We start from the raw sequence: 21,245 nt of genomic DNA, 5'->3' as shown, positions 1-21,245 counted from the left end.
CATTCACTTCCACTGTAAATGTCTGACTTTTACCAAATACAAGTCCAAATCTTTTTTGTTTGTGGTAATTAGCATCACGCCACATGTTGTAGTTTTAACCTAGCTTGAATTAAACACAAAATATTCCTTTAATGTTCCATGTATTTAGCATATCACATCTAAAGCAGTCTCAAACTAATGAGATGCATTTGAATGTAAGCAAATTAGCATTGTGAGAATAATCCAAGTGTGATTCGACTGTAGAAACAAGGTTTTGTGTGTATATCCACATACATGTTCAGATGTAGGCATTGTGTGTGCACTAAACAGAAGGCCTTAAATCCCATCTGGCAATATATGCATTGACTGTAGCTGTTGCCGATAGTCTGGGTCATGCCAAAGCTTGCAGGGCAGTAATTAAAACGAGGCAGATAATTGGAGTTTCTTTTTTTTTTCAGATAATAACAACCCATCTGTTGCTCCAGAAATCTTTCTTTCTCTCTGTACGCCCACACACATACACTCTCATACTGGTTTGTTTTCCATAGGAAGATTCAAATCAAGAGTATTGAGACCGGTTTGGCATTAACTGATGAATCTGAGGAGAACACTACATAAATGAAAAGAGAAATTTTGCTACATGATGAATAAACAAAACGGCTAACGGCAACAGAACGTTCTCCGTCACTCTCACACATCAGAATGTTTCTCTCTGTGCCTTTAATTATAAATGCATCATCATTGATTGTTGGGACTTAATGTCTGTGCCACAGGAGTTGAGGATCACAATTTAATATGCAGGTCAGCTGCTACCATCGTTTTACAATTCTTGAGGATTTTTATAGCCTAAGGATTCTGGGAAACTCAGCCTGTAAAATATATCACCATATAAATGTGATGTTCCTGAGTGCAGTTACAAGAAAAGAGATTTACAATAGCTAATAATTTATCATTTCAAGTTCATATTAAATAAATTAAATATAAAAATACAAAATAGATGTATTAAATGAGAATGTAAATAAATGTATTCAAATATTTAAAATGTGTTACGTATTCAGCATACAAATGTGTTCCAGCATATTACATGATACATTATGTATAGACTTGATAACAATAGTTATCAATTCATAGTCAAATTCAAGGTAAATTATGAATACATAGAATATTAAAATATACATTTATTTATTAAATATTTTAAATATAAATGTTTTTAAACAAATCTTAATATAAAATGTGTAAATATATTGGCATGTGAATGCGATATTAGTTTCACTTTACAAAAAAAAAAAATATATCAATTCATATTGCCAAGTTAAAGGTTAAATAATACATTGCATTTGTATATATAAGTGTATTGAATTTATTTAGATATTAATAAATGTTCTAAAACAAATATGAATATTTCTGCATGTAAATGTGATGTTCCTGTTGCCAGTTCTTTTGTTCAAGAAAATCTTTACAATAATTATCAATTCAAAATGTAACATTCAAGATTAAATACATCAAATATGAATTTGAAAATATGAATAATTGTCCAATTATTAAAATGCATTAAATGTAATGTTAATAAATAAATGAATTTCAAATTAAGTAAATGTAAAACAAATCAATTAAAAAGACTGGAAATGCATTGCTGTATAAATGTGATATTCTTGTCTGATGTTAGGTTCATAATTATTTGACAGTGATAATTTAAAAATCATTATTTACTAATGTAAATGTATTAATACACACACACACACACAGACAGACACAATAAATTGCTAAATAAATTACAATAGGTTATAACCATTATCAATTCATAATTTTATTTTCTAAGATCTCTTTTTATTATTAATTCTGGAAAAGGAAAAAAAAACATTTAAAACTAAAAACCACAACATTAGAATAATGCATAAAAGGATAAAACCGTAACACCCCAATGACTCTTGCTCCCGATCCATTAAGATAAAAAAAACTGATTTTCAAACCTCAAGATTAAGCTTCTCAAACAATGTTATACAGTACATACATCTGATAGTTTTAAAAAGACTTTTTCTATAACTTACTTTCTTTAAACAAGAAAAAGAAAAAAAACAATCTTAATAAAAACTGCTGAATCTGAATGTGTTGGGATGGAGACCCTGGGTAACTCCAGGCCCACCCCAAATCAATGTCCTCCCCTGTTGTGTGCACACACAAAGCATCCTCACATCCAGTCTGCTGGCTCCAAGTCAGTATTGCTTCGGTCCTCCAAACACTTGTGTCTTACAGGAGGTAAACACGCACCAACAGTCCACACAAAAACGTCCCCTCTGCGGCATCAACAGCAGTCTGTATTGTGTGAGACCTGGCTCTGTCTGAACAGCCAAAGTCCACCGCCTCCTCCTTCAATCAACATCTGAGCGCTGACAAATGGCAGTGGGCGGCCATCGCAACTCCCAACACCTGTCATCTTTGGTTAGAATGGAGAATGAACAAGCCCCTTTGTGTCCAACCACAGATTACATACTTATATGAAACATGGAATCAGATTTGCTGGAACTAGGTTTCAGATATTATGTACAAACCATTGTTTTCAGAATACAGAATCACTGTGCTTTGTGCATTATTGGGAGTCAGTTTAACCAGGGCACTGGTGTGTGAATTAGTCTCGTGTAGCCAGACCTCCTGGCTGAAGGTCTGGAATTCATGGCAGCTTCCATTGGCCAAGGCCCACCCATGAGGCCATTTGACTGACATGTCCAACCAACCAATCACAGTTTGTTTCGCTCGTCGTCTCGTATCGAGGCATGGAAATGTCGCAACAATAACAGACCGGTGTGTAAAACTCTTGGACGTATTTGAAAGATTCTATGCCGTGAAAATTCAGCGTTTAGTTGATCCTGATAAGCGCTTGCCGTCACATTTGCAAACAAGACAGCTTTCTTCTTTCGTGAGGGGGTTTGGTGTGTTTCCAGGCGGAACGTTAAAGAACACGACTCACACGTCTCGCGGAAATCCTGTAGAATTTAACCAATCCGATAACGACTTCGACATTCCTGAAGTGTTTCCACTTTTATGTCCCATATGTATTAGACTTTTATCCAACGGTGTATGGGAATGACATCTAAAGCCGAGAAAATGTGAGGATAGATTAAGTTTAACCAGAAAACAAATACAATAGACAGAATATCTAGCGATGAAATCAGATGTCCAATCAACTCTGGTGCATTAAAATCCGAATACCTTATCTAGCAAAGACCTACCTAGACAAGCTGTTGAAATAAATGAATCAAATTAAATTGTGGAAATTAGAATGACAAGACCACAGTGTAAGGGCAAGAATGAATCACGGCAGACAGATGAAGCAATGTCTTATCTCACTGAAAAGGCATGGTAGTCTGCGATGCATCGGAAAACAACAAAGGGTTGCAGGGTTCGGCTCTTTAATTTCATTGAGACCATTCAATCGAGATCTATAGCAGCAAGTTCCCTTGATAATTCACAGTTGAAAAGCTTAGTTTGAACGAAAGACACCTCAGAAGGATTTTGAATTCAATGCTAGTGTTTTTCAAAGCTTTTCCAATCTTCCTAATACACCCGATAGCTTTAAGAGTCATAGCTGCGTCCAGATCATATCAGATGAACTCCTTTTGAAGACAAGCATCTTGACTAGACACAGCAACAATAGGTTTAGAATGACCTCACTTTTGTGCCTTTATTGCTAGTTATAAGCTTTAAACCTACCTACAGCTCAGAACATTGCTTGGATGGATTAAACCATGTGCCACTAACTAACAATTTGACTTTGAATGAAAAAGGGAAATCCTTTATTATCGTTAAAATGAGTGTTTAAATGATGTGCTCAGCTTTGAAATGATTTGCTTAAACATAAATCACCAAAGAGACAGAGTAAATATGCATGATTATAGTTTGAGCTCCATTTCAAATGCCAACAAGAGAGGAGTAACATTTCCATGATAGAAACATAGTTGACGTCAGTCTGAAAACAAGAAAAACTGGTTGCTAGTTGTGTGTTTTTGCCAAAGGTTTCAGAAGTGCTTTCTGTTTTTACCTGACTGCTACCTGCGTTGTGTGCATTTTTTGTTCTTACACAAGTAAACCAGTAACCAAAAACCTGTTCAGAAGGTTAAACTACTTGAGAATGAATGTGGAAATGCTACACCGAAGATTTGGCTTTAGGAAAGTCCCGACAAGATAATGAAACCTTGATCTTTCTACTGGCCCAACAGTTCAGTAACATGATGTATGGATTTGGACCTGAATGTACTCTGTATCATGTCATCCCAAGTAGGGTGGTTTCACTGAAATATGATTATGAGCAAGAAGCCCTCCCAGTTTCTTTCACCTCAGGGTGCTATGGACACCCTCACATGCTGAGAAGAAAGGAAAGAGACAGCAAAAACAAAAGCCAACGTCCCAGGATTGTGGTTTTCTTTGCCTGGAGCGGTGTAGGTCATTAGGTGTCATCTTATCCCAAGCTCAGCTTTTACATAAAGGCAAAAACTCATTGGAAGGGAATATCGGTGCATAGATGTCAGTATTGGATGAACCCACACACATCGTCCAGAGGAAGCCAATTGGTTAGACGAGTGAATGAAGATGCAGAGGAGGGCATCATTGCACCTGTGTAGGATGCTTCAAAACTTAATCCTGAAATCGTCCACCAAACAACCGGTTTATTCCATCCTGCAGGGTCAGCAAGGCTAGGAAATTTGCCAGGCTCTGAGAAATGAGCTATTTTAGGGCTGCCTGATGAGAAGTGGGAAGTGAAGATCTCTCAGGCTGAGGCATCATGGGAGCAGGTCAGAGATGAGCACCGCTCAACTGACAAATGAATGCTCAGATGTTGAGAAACACCATTAGGTTGGAGGTACAGGACAGCGTCTGGCTTCTTTCCTTTGGACTGAAACAGGCAGAGGAATTCGTCCATCCATTCTTGCTCCAGAGAAATTCCACTTCCATTCCCCAGAGTTCCCATGCGCACACATTTATATACACACACATGCGCACTCACATGTACAAGGAGATGAAAAAACAAAGGGAGAAAATTAAAACAAATGTGAGCAGCAGAGCATGTGTCGAGCTGCTCCAACAGTAGCGTTGTTCATACAAAATGGCAGCCTTCAATAAGTTACTGACGCATCCATCTCAGTCTCGCTTGGACTGGGAGATGGTGGGATGACAAGAGGGAGATGGAGGAGAGCTTAGGCATGTTGTGCGGCCAATTCCTGCCCGATGAAACGACGCAGGCGTTCTAGGTATTGGCTGTACAGTTCGATGTCGTTGTGTCCGGCTCCTTCCACCCACAGCGGCTCCACGGCTTTGGGGCAGCGCTCGTACAGGGCCAGCCCATGGGAAAAATCTATCACCTCGTCCTCTGTCCCATGGATGATCAACACTGGAGACGTGATTTTAGACACTTTCTCAATGCTGAAACAGAGACACACAAATGAACACAGGGTATTAGAAGAAACACGATTTCCCCAATACACACAGAAAAAAAAGAACTTCATTAATAGATTGAAAAGCTAATTTCACACTTGACATATATGATCAATGAAACGCAATAAATTAATTTCAGCTCCAACTCATTTTTCGGTAGCATGACAACAGCTCAAACTGTAACTTTCCAGTAACGTGTTTTTCTAATTTATTAGTTTGCATTTTAGTTTTCATTTTTGAAGATGTGACTCAAATTATGTTCTCTTTTCATGCAAAAAATATTTTAAATGTACTCTATAATTCAACATCTGAATACATAATCTGCAATAACAGAATACACACTACTTTTAAAATGTTTGAGGCTTTTATGTGAGAAATGAATACTTTTATTCAGCAAGGGCACATTTAATTTGATTATCCTGACAGTAAAAACCCTTATAACAATAATAAAAAAAAATACATATTACAGTTTTACTAATTTTGGTCAGCATCAAAAAATTACATATGGACTACAAACTTTCAAACAGAACATCCAAATACTTATAAATAATAACAACAATTACAAATTGTTATGTAGCCAACTACATTCAAGTGTGGCGCATGTGTTGCATGCAAGTGTGTATGTGTGCATGCCAGCAAACTAAACAGCTGCCTGCCAACGACACAGCATTTGTGCGAGAACAGTGGTGGTTTTCAACGAAGCTGTATGGCGACCATGTGTTCTGCTACACTGGCACTGAGTGACACCGAGCAGAGCCAAGCTCCACTATACCACTGTCACTGCCAAGCAGTCAAAATGATTGTAATGAAACTTGAACAATAATAACTCTTATTCCCTTTAATCGAGAGCTGAAGGTCTAATTTTGAGATTGAAAAATGCTTTGCATCTATTTATTTCAATGTGTGATAGTTAGACGCAGTTTGTGTCAAAACAAGAAGCTTAGTATAATCTCCGGCAGCAATCCACATCACAACACACTCGGTTTGCTCTCTAGCCAAAACCAAAACCCAGGGAATCGCTCATAAATAGCTGCAATCTGTGCTGGCCATGACCAGGCAAATCACCAGCTCATAAACAAACCACAGTGATGATGCCCTGTCAGTCTTCCAGTATAACGGAAGCTACACACAAATAACTGAGGACAAATAGGAACCCAACGCATTTGGTACTCACTTGGGAAACGCGTCAAAGCAGTAAGTCTTCTTAGTGTCGGGGAAGGCCACCCTCATGCCCGAGGTGAGGGGGGAGTGGAGAATCACAGCTGCACACTCGTATCGTGATGCCAGGTCTACTGTAGGCACCGTGCCAATGCTCTGTCCATACAGGATAATATTCTCTGGGCTGATGCCATATCTTTTTCAAAGAGAGGAATCAAAAGCCAATTAAATGTCATTCAATTAACAAATAACTGTCTCAAGTCAATGGGATTTAGAGCCTATTCACATCAAGACCAGTATGAATTTGATTGCTGGGGAATAAACTGTGCCAGAACTATTCATATAATGTAAATTTTCATCAGCCTTTGAAAATATTCACAGTAACAGAATTAAAGAAAATTTTGCTCTGTTCGATTCTGGTTTCGTGTTCCACTTAATGGTTTCATGTATTAATTTTACATATAAATCTTTTGTTACTTTATAAATATCTTTATACTGTCACTTGTGATCAGTCTACATTTATAACAGTTGTTTGGATCATACAACAGGATGCAGCATTGTAAACCTTGAAATCTACTCCAGTAATGCAGTTGTTTTGATTTTGCGTTGGTATTGATTTCATGTCTCACCGTGAGCGTAGAGCCTGCCACGCTGCGTCTATGTCTGCATACAAATTCTTTTCCGAGGGCTTCCCTGTGCTGACCCCGTAGCCGGAGTAATCATAAGAGAATATGTTACAGTTGATGCGAGTGCCCAGGCCGATATAGAAGCTGCTCATCTGGCCTAGATCCACTGCGTTACCATGGGAGAACAGGACAGTGAACCTGAGGAGAGAGACAGACAAAAGGGATGATGGGATTTGTAGTACAAAGTCACTCTCTAGTATGCTCATTACATCATTTCAAGGTCTGACTCAACATCTAAGACAAGAGGGATCCACAAAGAGACTTAATAACCTATAATTTCACTCGCTGAATAACTGGGCATGTTGGTGCATTTGCAGTGAGCCTGAGCCCGTACGCCAGGAACAGTTTCATAAATAACACGGGTGTGGTGTGTGTGTGAAGTGTGTTGAATACCAAGGCATCCAAATCCAATCCACCGGCAAAAAAAAAAAAAACTGTCTGTATATCAAACTGTGTTTTTTTTAGTATCACTTCTTATATAGTATTATTAAAATAGATCATTTTAATAGTAGTTTTAGTAAGTGCTTTTATACTCCCCAAATATTTCTATTTAGCATTAATTTAATCTTAGTTTTAGCAAAATTAGCACTTTTAATTATATTAAATATTTATATTGATATTATTCCAGCTTCATTTCAATTAAAAAAAAAAAAAAATAATAATTTTAATAGTTTTATTTTACAACAAGGAAAATATATAAATGGCAGATTTCCAAAAACATATTAACAGGTAGTGAAGACATCCACAGTACAGACCACAGCAAAAAACAACTGTACTCAACTGAAAATCAAAGAGGAAATAAAGTGACAAAGGAACGAGTGAGAATAACAGTGAGTATAAAGTGGCGCGTGATAAAGAAAGAATGTGTCCAGGAAGGAGTGGCTTCTGGGTAAAGATAGCAGACAAACTCAAGAGAGGGAAGCAGGAAATGGGACAATGGCAAATGGAAAAATAATGAAGGAATGTAAATGACCCATGGGAGGAAAAGGGGAGGTCCATCACAGGAAACGTGACATTTCGAGTTCAACATATATTATAAAAAAAAAAAAAAAAAAACTCTAATCACAACTCATCCAAAAAAAGCATCTATCCTACCTGGCAGAGGGGGCACAGCGGATATACATGCAGCCCACTTTGTTCCCCCTACTAGATCGAGTCAGGAACACTTCCGTGGCATCCAAATCCCGTTGGGAATACTGGAATTCTGCCCGCTCTGTGAGGTGGAGCTTCCAGCGCCCCTCCCCTGGAGCATTCCCCCCAGCTACCGAACTCCCGCCACCTCCTCCCCGGGACCGGAGGCCTGACGTCCCCGTAGGTCCGGCCGGTACCGGCCCAGCCTCCAGATCGGGCAGGAGGGCATAGGTGGGTTCCGGGGGCAGGAAGGCAAGCTTGGCAGCAATACGGCTGGGGCAGGGGGGGCAACAGAATAGGCAACACAACTCACTCACAGAAAGCCCATTCATTGTCAGCTGCAGGAGAGATGACAGGAGATTGTGATCAACACATATATAACAAAACATTTTATGTGTTTTTCTACTTGCATATTTAACAGGACTGTTGTAAGTATAGAATATTTGGAGTAATATTAATAATTTACAAAATATTTTATTATTATTATTAAATGACACTGCAGGTCATATGATCTCAACAGTGCAGACCCTCTCAACATACAATAAAATTGTCTTTTTAAGATTACTGATATGATCTCATGTGAATGTACATAATTTTAAAGGATATTTCTCTGATATTTTTTTTCTGTTTAAACTTTTTTTTTAAACAAAGTACTTACATATAATAAATAACTAATTTAACATCTAATCTATTGGGCAATCATTTTAAAAAGTCTTTCAAAAACAAAGACAGAGTTCGTATATGTGTGTGTGTGCAAAATTCCAAACAAAAGCTTAAACAAGTAAAAAGCTCCAACAGTAAACAAATGGTTAATAAGTAATACCCATGTAGAATTAACTTAGGCATCCTGTAAACCTATCTCCCAGCTATACTGTCCTCCCAACTTAAAACTGATAGTCTATCTGCTATCTGACACTGAATAGACTACTAATATAAATAATATATATTGCCTGATATTGTCGGTTTAAAAGGCTCCAATAAAATATCCACCAGTGATCACATCAGTCCCGACAGACCCGCTTATCGCAAACTCAACATTTATACTTCATTTCAGTTGCAAACGAATATTATACTGCTAACAAACTATGAATGTATATATGTATACACATACGTGTCGTTCTCTTGACCACAGGCTGCCAAAGCCGGATTTCTTTATATTTTCACACCTCTGTCGCTAAGTAGCTAGCTCGTAGTGAAGGGGTAGTGGGGAGTTAGCCAGCTAGCCAGTCAGCTACGACTCCTCTCAGACAACAAATAAAGGCCTGGACGCCGTTGAGGACATGTCTCCATCCGCAAATACAAAGCCGAGCCCTCCAGGAAAAAACTCGATTTCTGGTCTGTCGTTCCGAGTTGTTTCCTGGCTACCGTCCTGGCATGTAATAATCAGCTGGTATAGGCTAATAGAGCGGTGTTTTTTCCACTCTAAACAGAAATGTTTGTTAGCCTTCCCACTCTTCATTGCGTCTCGGCTTGAAGTAGGAGGCGCTGTAGAGGTGAAAGTAAAGATGGGTTAAAAAACCTGTTGGTTTGAAAGCGAATGATATTTTCAAATACGATACTGTTTAATTACGGAGTATGTTTTAATTAACGTTGAAATATAAACGGTTTAAAAAAAAAAAAATATATATATATATATATATATATATATATATATATATATATATATATATATATATATATAGAAAAAAACTATGATTATTATTTATAAAATAGTTTTAAAAATAACCTTTACAAAAAAACGAAATAAACTAATTTTATCATATATCTTTTTAATAAAATTGTATCATTTTTGTCGTTCTTGATTTATTCAAAAGATCTTGTTTACTCCACTCAAAACACAAAGTACATTTTCAGTTAATTATTTCTATATTCACAAATATAAAATATATGTAAATACAAAAATATATACATTTTTTTGAAAATGAAAATAATATATTTGTATTTACATATAATGCAAAATTTTAACATCACAGATGAGAATTCCAACAATATTTTTCCTTTGGAGTAACTTTATTTCTGACATAGCAGTATCAAGATTAGATTAGTATGTATGTATGTATATATATATATATATATATATATATATATATATATATATATATATATATATATATATATATATATATATTAGTCATTGTATTATTATTGTTATTATTATTGTAAATTAATTATCTGAAAAGCGCACTATCGAGAGGCATGTAACCAATCAGAGAGTCCGCTAAGTCGCACGTGACGGGACAAGTCCTTGGTGAGGAAATCACACAAAGTGGATGACAGTCATCCTGTTAAAACGTCTTTACTCTTCTGTACCGCATCCGGAAATTACGCTGCCGAGACATCGAGGGAGGAGCGTCCCGGGAACTTCTGTCAGATCTGCTTACAGCGATGTCAAATCTGCAGACTGCTGATGATTACAGTCATGCAGCAAGAGACATCTACCAAAGACTCTTATTTAAACAAAGTTATGTGCATAAAAAAACATTAATATCTATAAAATAAATGCTTGTGCGGTTTGTGAAGCCCATTTTCACTTTTCTTTAAACAAAAGTGAAAGACAATCAAGTCCCTTTTCGTATTCGACTTTAGAATACCAAGGAAATAGATCATTGAGATCCCTAGTAAGAAAGGGTGGAGATACTGCTGACATGCTACAGATCAATGTCGACCCATTTAAACCCAGTAACTAAAAACCACATATGTGCCCACAGACAGTAGCCAGATGCCTGCTGGTGAGACAGTCTGAGGTGGGCAGCTGCCGATGTGGCAAACATGCAGGGTGATTCATATACTGACAGGGACATTTGCACTGCTTACAGATCTTGTTTACTCCACTCAAAACACAAAGTACATTTTCAGCAAAAATTCGACACACTAGAGTCTTAAAAATAAAGGTTCCTTGTTGGTATCAAAGCATTATTTTGGATTATGAAGTCCATTCACTGGAGAGGATTCATTGGTAAGCAAATTATGTAATGCTAAATTTCATCAAATCTGTTCAGATGAAGAAATAAACTCATCAACATCTTGGATGGCCTAAGGGTGATTATATTTTCAGCTAATTTTAACTTATTTAAACATCCATGGAAAATGTTTCTTTATATATTAAACATTTCCAGTTTTTCCAAGGTGCTTTATAGAGGGAAAATGTTCTTCAGATTAAATTATATATATATATATATATATATATATATATATATATATATATATGCTTCATAGACCCAAAATGATTCCTCAACTGCATCACCACGAAAACTTTCTTTATTTTTTTTAAGAATCTTTATTTTTTTAAGAATCTGTGTTTATAAACCTTCTGGTCCAAGGCCCCTTTTCAAATGTCGTCAGATCTAAAACTTCAAAATATGTTGACATTGTTTTTTTACATGTTCTTCTAAAATTGTATTCAAGTTTAAATGATTTTGATCATTTTAAGATTTACTGCGCTGGGTCCTCCTTATGAGAACCAATGCTTTAGATCCCCCTTCCTTAAGTCTTACCCTGGAGGTCCAATGCACTGCAGAGTTTAGCTCCAACCCTGATCAAAGTCACCTGCCTGTGATTTTCTAATGATCCCAAAGACATTGATTGACATTGATTAGCATGCTCAGGTGTGTTTGATTAGGGTTAGATCTAAACTCTGCTGGAAAGTGGATCTCCAGGTCCAGATTTGAGGATCCCTGCTTTAGATGGTCTGGGCAAATATATGTCCACAATAAAAGAACCACAGAAGACACTGTGTAAATTTAAAATAAACTTTGTGATTTTATTGGTTTTATACTTACTCATACACATCATACAATCTTAAATTTAAAATGAAAACAAAAATGTATCTGGTGGTGTCTCTGGGGGACTGGGCACGCTGGTAAATTAATTCATGAATGCTGGTTAACGTACTGCTGAACACGCCTGAGCTGAAACTCACATCACCCATCAGAATATTCTGATGAACTACCGGGAGAAAAATTAATTTCGACACCTTCACTAAAATCAAGGCAATTCTTCTTCAATTACATGTAAGGAAGAAGTCACTTCTCTATTTTGCTCAATAACATGCAATGAAGGCGATTAATCATTGCTAGCATTTAAGGGTTAATGCACTGGCATACAGTGCCAACAGTCTGATCAGACACTGAAGGCAACAATAGAGGTGACCAACTGGCTTTTAACCCAATGGAGCTTCATAGTCAAGTGGTTGACTACATTCACAGTTTTGTGCCCACCACACTACAACAATCTCACCAGGAACTGGAGTCTAGCATTCCCAAACACTGTCTGGATCCCTACACTCGAACCCTAGAAAGGTAGGATTATCCTCCAGCAAACGGTGCAGACAGAAACAGAAAGCGTGAGATCCAAACCTCATTAAAAGGCTGTCAGGATGCCGGCTCAGCCAAGCATGGCATGTACACATGCCAGCTCGCTGAGCCACTTACACCTGCCTTTCACAAAAGCCCTCTTGAGCTGGCAGCCCCACCGAGGATAATGCTGCAATCACAGACGGTGCTAATTAAAGCTCAGGTTATTTCCTTAATAAAGCAGCAAGGTCATTACCAGGACTTCAAATCAGATACATCAACACAAGTCAAGGGACTGTATAAGATTCACAGAAAATCAAGAAACATTATGAGGGAAGATTGCTGGACCACACGGAGGATAAATACAAAATGGTTGTTTCAGCCCTTTAAAAAATAAAAATCAATTAAAACCAACCAGCACAAAGACACGAGTCACTCAAAGGATGACAGAACACCATAGTGCACCTTTCTCCTTACGTATGGGTAGTTAATAAACACTACATAAACACAAAACAGCTGAATCTTTCCCGTTCTTTCCCAAACATTCTATTTTTGAATGGAAGCCACATAGTATTTACATTAGAATCCTGTTCATTTGGAAAGCAGGCTTCATTCGCCCAAGCAATGGGACGCTTCTTTTACATTCGTGTTGCAATGTTAATATGCTTCTGTAGCAAACTCTGCATTTGGCCTAATATTTGTGCGAGCATGCATTGTTGCTGGTGGTTATCGAATACTTTGCTCATGAAGCTTTGCTGCTCTTATGGCAAAGGTAAAAAGAAAGTTAATCACTGGGCTGTATTAGCAATAACGGGCCTGCTAGGTTCCGGACAGCACTGAGGAGCCTAAACTAACTGCACTTTTTGATGCGTTTGTGCGAAGAAACTGAAGAACGATCTTGTGCTTCGATTCTGAAAAGCCCAACTCCATCAGGAACTATATTATTATTTTTTAAAAGCATATGTAAATAGACAAAAATATAATTAAGGGATAACCTATTGAATTTTTTTTTGGAACAAATGCTTCCAATCCTCCAGTACCAACCAACCAAATGATAATACAAAATAAATAGAATGCAATCACACAATTCGAGCTACGTACAATATATTAATATAGATCTTCTGATGCCATACACTCATTAAAACAGAAAAGCAAAAAACAAAAAAAAACTCAGTCACTCGCTTATGTCAAGGCTCTTGCTACACACCAACCCTCCCCCCTTCAAACCCATCCAATAACTATTCATGCACCCAACATTAGCATGATAAGTCAATATATAAAAGAGAAATATTTTTAAATGCACAGGCTGGGATTTGACGTGTCGGGATAATTCATCAGAAAAAAAAAATATTACACAGTAAAATAATCTTACATGGGTAAATGTAGGAGTAGTCATTAAAATCTATATTCTTCAAAGTTTTGCAATATCAGAGAAATTCCCTCTCGATGGCCCACCCCACCCACCCTTTACAATCGGACTCCTGATCCCACATCTCAGGGCTCCTATAAAAAATAATATTAATATTCTAACAAAAATCAATGCCAGGGTAAAAACTAAAGAGTCCACCCTCCCCCCGAAGTACATGGATGCCCACATGACAACCAATCCCTCTTCTCCCTGGCTCTCTAGAAAAAAAAACACACACATCTCTCAACAGGTCACACATTCACTCACTCTCTCACATTCACACACACACACATCCCTACACCGGCCTTCTTGGAGAGACAGGGAGATGATAGTTTAGGGAGTGGCCAAGCAGGGGCTGTACCCTACAACCCCACCCACCTTATCCTACAATGAAGACATGAACCCAGTTTAGAATGGTGTTATTCAGCGCCATGGTTCCAAAACTTGCAGGTCAAACTATTTTTGCTCGTTTAGCTGTCAGTCCTCATAACTTCTGAATCTTCTCAGCTACAACGATGGGGTTCTCCTTGCGGATGCGGGCGGCAGCGGCTCCTCGGTAGTCGTAGGGACAGTCATGTTTGTCAGAATAACGATGGATAGCGCAAAACAGGTTACCACAGCGACAGTCAAAGCCTACAGGAAACAAAGGAAAGTGGAATCAGTCTTTCAGTCGGCAATGTATTTCCGAAGGGTATGAAAGTTTTAACATTGAGGTCTCTAAAGAATAGCCAGGATACCAGCAGGACCATGTGAAATGCAGCACTAACTTGCAATATGCTGTCTGACTACACAGAAACTTGACAAATTAACTCAAATTGACAGATTTATATTTTCATGAAATAAATGAGCAACTAGGTTGATCTTGGAAAATAATCATAAACTACCTTTTAAATGTTTGGCTAAAAAAAAAAAAACAGTGAAGTATTATAAAACGTTTAAATGTCCATTTATATATATATATATATATATATATATATATATATATATATGAGAATGCTAATTATTCCTTGTATTTTCAGCATCATTACTCCAGGCTTCAATGTCACAGGATCCTTCAGAAATCATTCTAATATGCTGATTTGGTGCTCAAAAAACATTTCTTATTAATATCAATACACATGCATGTAGGGAAATCGTTGTATTTGTGAAAGAAATGGGAATAAGACCTAACAAAAAAGTAAATATATTTGAGCTAGGAGGAGATCTGTTGACTTTCTTAACTTATATGCTATATTTTGTAAAGTTTGAAAACTGCTCAAAGATAAGTGTGGCCCAGCCCTCATTCATGAAACAAAAAGCTTCTCCCTTAGTTCTTACCCGTGAGGCCAACTTTTTTCCTACATGTGAAGCATCGATTCTTCTTTTTGCTCTTGTCAGGAGTCTGATCTCCATCTGAAGAAGGCTGTGTAGCTTCCCCTACTGGCCCTGTGATTAAACAAATGGTCAGTCTTTGACAGATTATTTCTTTATAAACAAGATTAAATCTCAAATATATCAATCAAAACCACAAATTATAATTTAATAACCAATAATTTTTATTATACTTCTACTAACAACTGGTTTAATATTAAAATAATCTGCCAATGATATCTTTGATATGTTGAACAATTCGGTATGTATGCAATGGTTTAATGAGCAAGAAGTACAATTTAAAGTAATTTAAAAACAATAATAAGATATTTAGAAAATGTATATTTAAAATTCTATTGCATCGTGCAACTAAAATTAAAGTTTTTTTTAACACATTATACACTGCTAATAATTATTCAACTGATATAAAAGATGAGACCATGCATGACCAGTGCTGTTATTGTATATTATAGTTTTTATTAATTTCATTTTAGTTAAAGCTTTTTTCATTTTAAGGAACAAAAGCCATTTTATAGTTTCAGCATTAGTTAAAGGGTTAGTTCACAGAGAATGAAAATTCGTCCATCTTCTACTCATCCTCGAAAGCATCCTAGATGTGTGTGACTTTCTTCTTTCAGAATAATCCAGTCGGAGTTAAATAAAAAAATGTCCTTGCTTTTCCAAGCCTTTCGATGGGGTAAGAGGGTGTTTGTTGTCAACAGTTCAGAAGACGTGAAAAACTGCGCACATCTGTAATAAAACGTCCCTCACACGGTTCCGGGGGTGAATAAAGGCCCCCTGTAGTGAATCCATGCATTTTTGTGAGATAAATATCCAGATTTCAAACCTAATAAACACTTTTTTTCTCACTTTTGCTGACTGTGTGGAATCTGAAGACGTGCAGGCGGATGTTGTAGTTCATCAACGCTGAGTGATTGTTGACAAGTGTGGAGAGAGAGATCAAAACAAAACGCTGGTCACGAATTAGAAGCACAAAACAAGGATCTGTAAAGAAAAACGTTGGAGGATTTCAAAATAAGCCAAGAGGAGACTAATTTTCTTTGCTAAAGTAAGGAAACTTTGTTTCCCAGAAAAGTGTGTGCGACGCATACGTCTTCCATCATCCACCTGCACGTCTTCCGCATCCCACAGTCAGCAGATGTTAGAAAAAAAAAAGTGTTTATTACATTTGAAATCTGGATCTTTATCTGACAAAAACGCATGGATTTGCAACAGGGGGCCTTTATTCACCCCCTGGAGCCGTGTGAGGGATGTTTTATTAAAGATGCGTGTAGTGTTGTCACGGTACCAAAATTTCAGTGTTCTGTACCAATACCACTGAAAATCCACGGTTCTCGGTACCAAAGCAAAACAAAAACACGTTTATTTAAAAATGCCTTGCACTCTATTTGTGTCTGCATACATCAGCAGGCGCTTGTACAGCGGGTGAGAGAGGTTTCTCCAGAAACGGCTGTAATTAAATAAGCACTGAGCCAGTGCTCACAAACACTGCTCAGGCATTACAAGCAAGATGAAATAAAAATTACATCCATCATTTTCTGAAGACAGACAGTTTCCTTCAGAAATACAGTGATATAAAGTCACCCACACTGGGTTTCGACTTTGACACACGCAATGCTCATGTCTATTCACGAAGTCAAAGCCTTTTGGAAAATCTATTTGTGGTGGTCAGTTTTGATATTTTGCCAGGCCGCCACAAATAAATCAATGTATGGGAAACACAATGAAACTTACCTGCTTGAACTCTTTCATTTGATCTGGGTGTCTGTCTTTAAAGTGTTTTGTTAGTTTGGTGTGTTTCCTCCTTTTGAAGTCGCCATCTCTCAAAACTTTTATGAAGAGAGTGCATCTGCATATCTTTTGGATATAACATTAAGAACCGGGTTGACTGGGTACCACCGGTACTTAAAAAAAAAAAAAAAAACCTGGTACCGCAACATTTTAATTTTTTTAGTAAATGAAACTTATTTTCACTTACCCCATTGAAAGGCTTGGAAGAGCAAGGGGTAATTTTTAATATAACTCCGATTGGATTATTCTGAAAGAAGAAAGTCACATACACCTTGCATGCTTGGAGGGCGAGCAGAACATGGACGAATTTTAATTTTTGGATGAACTAACCCTTTAACTATAATAACCCAGAAAATAATTCAGTATTAATGTATTTATATTTTAACGCCATTTTAGGCTATATTCATGGCAACATTAACAATCATTTCAATGTATCATTAACAATAGTATTTAAAAATAAATAATTAAGAAGCAATCACTATACAAAAACATAGAAGTAACAACAATAGTACTGATAAAAATGATATGGAATCTTTCAATTTAATCATCAATAAAAAAAATTCTAAATTTCTTCCGGGAAAGACCTTTTCAAAAGGTTCTAATATATTTTCGGAGTAGAATATTTTTGTACAATGTGCATATATGAGACTCAGCAGACCTGTGCTTTTAGACGAGCCCTCCTCCTCTTCCTCCTCTACTTCCGCTCTGTCTGAATCAGTGGTTGCTGTGTCCTGGGAGATGCTCATAGCCGTCATCTGCTGGGTTACTGGACTGGGCAAACTACTGCATAAACACAATTAAACCAAATACAGGGGTTATTTGTTATAATTCCTTCCTATATCATCATAAGCAGCTTGTGCTCATTAAGAGATTACCAATGAGCTACAGACTGTTTTGCACTTATTGAAGCTGTACCAATTGAAGCATGCACGGTCTCAGATTTATAAAGGACTTCTTACTTAGATGTGCGTTCTTCAGGAGGGGTAACGGCTTCTGTAGTGGGTACAGGGGTGGACTCCACTGTTACCGCAGATGCACCTGGGGAACCTACAGGAGATGTGGCAGCTGGAAGAAATGGAGGAACCTAACAATGAACTCTGCTTAACTTCAAAACTGAGTGAACATGTTTGATTCCTAATACAATAGGTGCATGTGCCATGTAAACCATTTAGGTATCCTACCTTTCTCACCTGGGGGACTGTTTCGTCCCCCTCCTTGTTGTCTCTGCAGATGTTCCTTGTAGCAGACAGAGCACATTCCATTGGTGCGAGGATTACCATAGAAACCGCATCCCATAGTGCAAAGCATTGGCACCTGCGTCTGATTTGTCTCCTGAGCCATGCTGTTTGAGAAGGGGGGTAAGGGGGACGGGAGAGGGCGATCCTAGAATTCGGATTTAAGAATTAGTATTTCATAAGCATATTTATCATTAGGTGGCAGAACGGGACTGATAAGGAAAATAATATCTAAATTTTTTTTACTGTCAATATTTACTCACCTTGATGTCATTCCTGACCCATATGAGTTTTTTTTTCTATGAAACAGAAAAATTTACTTCACATAGATCTTTTCCATAAAAATTTGTATCCACTGGCAATCAAGCTTAAAAAAAGGCCTATAAAAGCACCATAAACGTTATAAAACTTGTGTGCTACCATAGCATTGTGTGAATACACTGAATATAAGTCATAGACATTTATGGTGCTTTTTTTGTCCTTTCTGTGGCTTGACAGCCCATGGTCACTCCGTACTGTTGCTGTATGGAAAATATTAATGTGAAGATGTGAAAACTATTTTTGTGTTCCTTGGAAGAAATAAACAGCATACAGGTTTGGAATAACATAAGGGTGAATAAGCAATGACACAATTTTCCTTGTTGAGCAAAACTATTTGGTTCCACTGTAAATTGTCCTTCAAAAATGAGTACTGGGCAATATTAATAAGCAATATGCAACTGCTACAGAGTTAGGGTTTGGTTTAGGGGTGTAAGAAAATATAGAGTGTCTGAGTGAGAGGAAATACTAGCACTAGGGCACGAGCTTGCTGCTAGTAATGGAGGATGAAAGAATTGTCCCAGTCCCTTTTTCATTGTACAAAGCTGAAATGTTCCATCATTTGGGCTTTTATAGTTCATCATCGGAATTCAATTTAAGATATTCTGGATGAAAACCAGGAGGCTTTTTACTGTCCCATAGACTGCCAAGTAAGTTGTCAAGAAAGGTATGAAAGACTTAATGTTACGGTTGAACCACTGATGGCAGACAGACTATTCTGACGACACCTTTCTTACTTTTCTGGACTTTGACAGTGTAACTTACTGGGCAGTCTATGGGACAGTAACAAGCCTCGTTTTTTGGAACGACATGGGTGTAAGTGATTAATGACAAGATTTTAATTTTGGGGTGGAGTATCCTTTAACTAAATGATCCTGCAAGCACTTAATTTTTTTTTTTTCCTTTTACTCATACTGCACAAAAAGTGGTTCAATAACATTGAATGTTACAGGGACTGATTAATACAAATGCAGATCCCACTGTGTTCTGGTTAAATAATTGTTTTTGTTTATTTATTGCTAAGGTTTGCATATGGTGGTTTGTTCTTTATGACAGATTTGCAAAAAATATATAGGATTGTATCGCAATAAATCGTATCACAACCCCTGTATTGTGATAAATATCACCAGATTCTTGGCAATACACAGACCTAGTTTGGTTCGTTGTTTATAATTAGGCATAATTTAAAGTTAGTACTATAAACACATATAAGGTGTAACAAGGACACTTTAAAATGAAGTGTTACCAACTAAAACACATTAAAAACTATAAATGTATAATTGCTGGCTCATAACACATGCCAGACACGGTTAACATTAAATGCATCAAATTTGATATCTTTTGTGCTCTTGACTTTGCTGAAAAGATGTAAAAAATAATATCCATTTTATGTTGTTTATTTACTCTTGACATGGCTATGAAATAAAATATTTATTTAGAAAGAGAGAAGACACAAGGTTTATCAATGAAACTGGTGAAAACTGTTTAACCCAACTTTAAACCCTTTGACTTATTTGTTGGTGACCCTGCTACAGGCTGAAAATGTGCTGCACGAAAACAAAAGTTCCTTTGTTCGCATTTTGCTTCCCAAAAAAGCAAAGAATGATCCAGGTTAACTTACTGACATCTGTACAGTATGCAGATCAAATGACGATTTACAATCCCACAACAATTGCGCTTCAATTCGAGTAAATTACAACGAGTAGGTGTTTAATTTTGAAATAGTAGTTTAACTTAACTATTTGAAAAGGCACATTACCAAGCAAACGGGGAATACATAAGGTTATTTTGGACCATGTCCAGGAAAAATCAGCTGAGAACCGCTCCGCAATTAGAAAAACATTTTGTCTTTGACCCGAGGACCGCGACAAACAACAAATTGAATTGGTGTCAGCGTCAAAGCGACATCGAAAGCAAACATTTTCCTTCGAAAGTAGTCAATATTACTCACAGCTGACCGCGTTAAAATCGCTGACCATGTGAAAATAAATTTTGTTTGTGATACTGAATTAGCCAGGCTAACGCGCTAGCTCTGCTAACGGCTAGCTGACGTGATGGCACGCACACAAAACGGACAGCTAGAACCTCGAGACCGTACCACGACCACTTGCGGTGGCTTAAAACCCCCGTTTGCTCGAATATTTACCCGTATTTCCGTGTGACTTAGGGAAAATCGACGACCTTGATCCACAGAAATCTGACAAGAGTTCCTGCTATGCGCGTGCGGCCTGCTTCTCTAAACGTCATCCGAAACAACGGGTGTGACGTCACCATTTCTTTTTTGGCCATCATCGAAACCTCGTCACACTTTCCTCAGTCCAGCCCACAGGTATTTATATAACATGCAGTTTATTTGTTTGAAAAAAGAGAAAAAAAACATTTGGGTGAAAATGCAGTTATATTAGGGAAGGCAAAATGGTCATGTGCAATTTTTTGGAATGCGTGTGCT

General features: G+C 37.3%; 2 protein-coding genes across 3 annotated transcripts; both read right to left on the bottom strand.

Moving 5' to 3' along the window:
• Nucleotides 1-1,770: 1,770 nt before the first annotated feature.
• LOC113107989 (alpha/beta hydrolase domain-containing protein 17A-like) lies at nt 1,771-9,850 on the bottom strand. Its single transcript, XM_026270838.1, has 5 exons — nt 9,493-9,850; nt 8,346-8,719; nt 7,194-7,388; nt 6,581-6,760; nt 1,771-5,394 (listed from the first exon to the last, which is right to left on the bottom strand). The coding sequence occupies exons 2-5, from the start codon at nt 8,711-8,713 to the stop codon at nt 5,169-5,171; spliced, it is 969 nt and encodes a 322-aa protein (XP_026126623.1). The 5' UTR covers nt 8,714-8,719; nt 9,493-9,850; the 3' UTR covers nt 1,771-5,168.
• A 2,266-nt stretch (nt 9,851-12,116) lies between these two features.
• Nucleotides 12,117-21,071, bottom strand: LOC113107999 (AN1-type zinc finger protein 5-like). 2 transcript variants are annotated; one of them, XM_026270847.1, is made up of 7 exons: nt 20,943-21,039; nt 18,742-18,777; nt 18,425-18,626; nt 18,203-18,308; nt 17,902-18,026; nt 15,399-15,506; nt 12,117-14,714 (listed from the first exon to the last, which is right to left on the bottom strand). In XM_026270847.1, the coding sequence occupies exons 3-7, from the start codon at nt 18,582-18,584 to the stop codon at nt 14,566-14,568; spliced, it is 648 nt and encodes a 215-aa protein (XP_026126632.1). In that variant the 5' UTR covers nt 18,585-18,626; nt 18,742-18,777; nt 20,943-21,039; the 3' UTR covers nt 12,117-14,565. The 2 variants fall into 2 exon arrangements, with proteins under 2 accessions (XP_026126632.1, XP_026126631.1); XM_026270846.1 differs by lacking the exon at nt 18,742-18,777 and having other exon boundaries at nt 20,943-21,071.
• Nucleotides 21,072-21,245: the final 174 nt, after the last annotated feature.

The sequence above is a fragment of the Carassius auratus genome, chromosome 8, assembly GCF_003368295.1.
Source record: "Carassius auratus strain Wakin chromosome 8, ASM336829v1, whole genome shotgun sequence".
NCBI classification, from domain to species: Eukaryota; Metazoa; Chordata; class Actinopteri; order Cypriniformes; family Cyprinidae; genus Carassius; species Carassius auratus.
The sequence above is the reverse complement of the archived record's forward strand: the minus strand, read 5'-3'. Positions and strand labels throughout refer to the sequence as shown.

Bases quoted from the DNA above. Each gene is read 5' to 3' on its own strand.
- LOC113107989 (XM_026270838.1), bottom strand. From the start codon at position 8,713: ATGAATGGGCTTTCTGTGAGTGAGTTGTGTTGCCTATTCTGTTGCCCC. The intron at 7,389-8,345 runs GTAGGATAGATG...CTCTCTCCTCAG, and splicing joins CGCTGTGCCCCCTCTGCCAG to GTTCACTGTCCTGTTCTCCC. The intron at 5,395-6,580 runs GTGAGTACCAAA...TCTCTGTTTCAG, and splicing joins TGCTTTGACGCGTTTCCCAA to CATTGAGAAAGTGTCTAAAA.
- LOC113107999 (XM_026270846.1), bottom strand. From the start codon at position 18,584: ATGGCTCAGGAGACAAATCAGACGCAGGTGCCAATGCTTTGCACTATG. The intron at 18,027-18,202 runs GTAAGAAGTCCT...GTGTTTATGCAG, and splicing joins CCTGAAGAACGCACATCTAA to TAGTTTGCCCAGTCCAGTAA. The intron at 14,715-15,398 runs GTAAGAACTAAG...TGTTTCCTGTAG, and splicing joins GAAAAAAGTTGGCCTCACGG to GCTTTGACTGTCGCTGTGGT.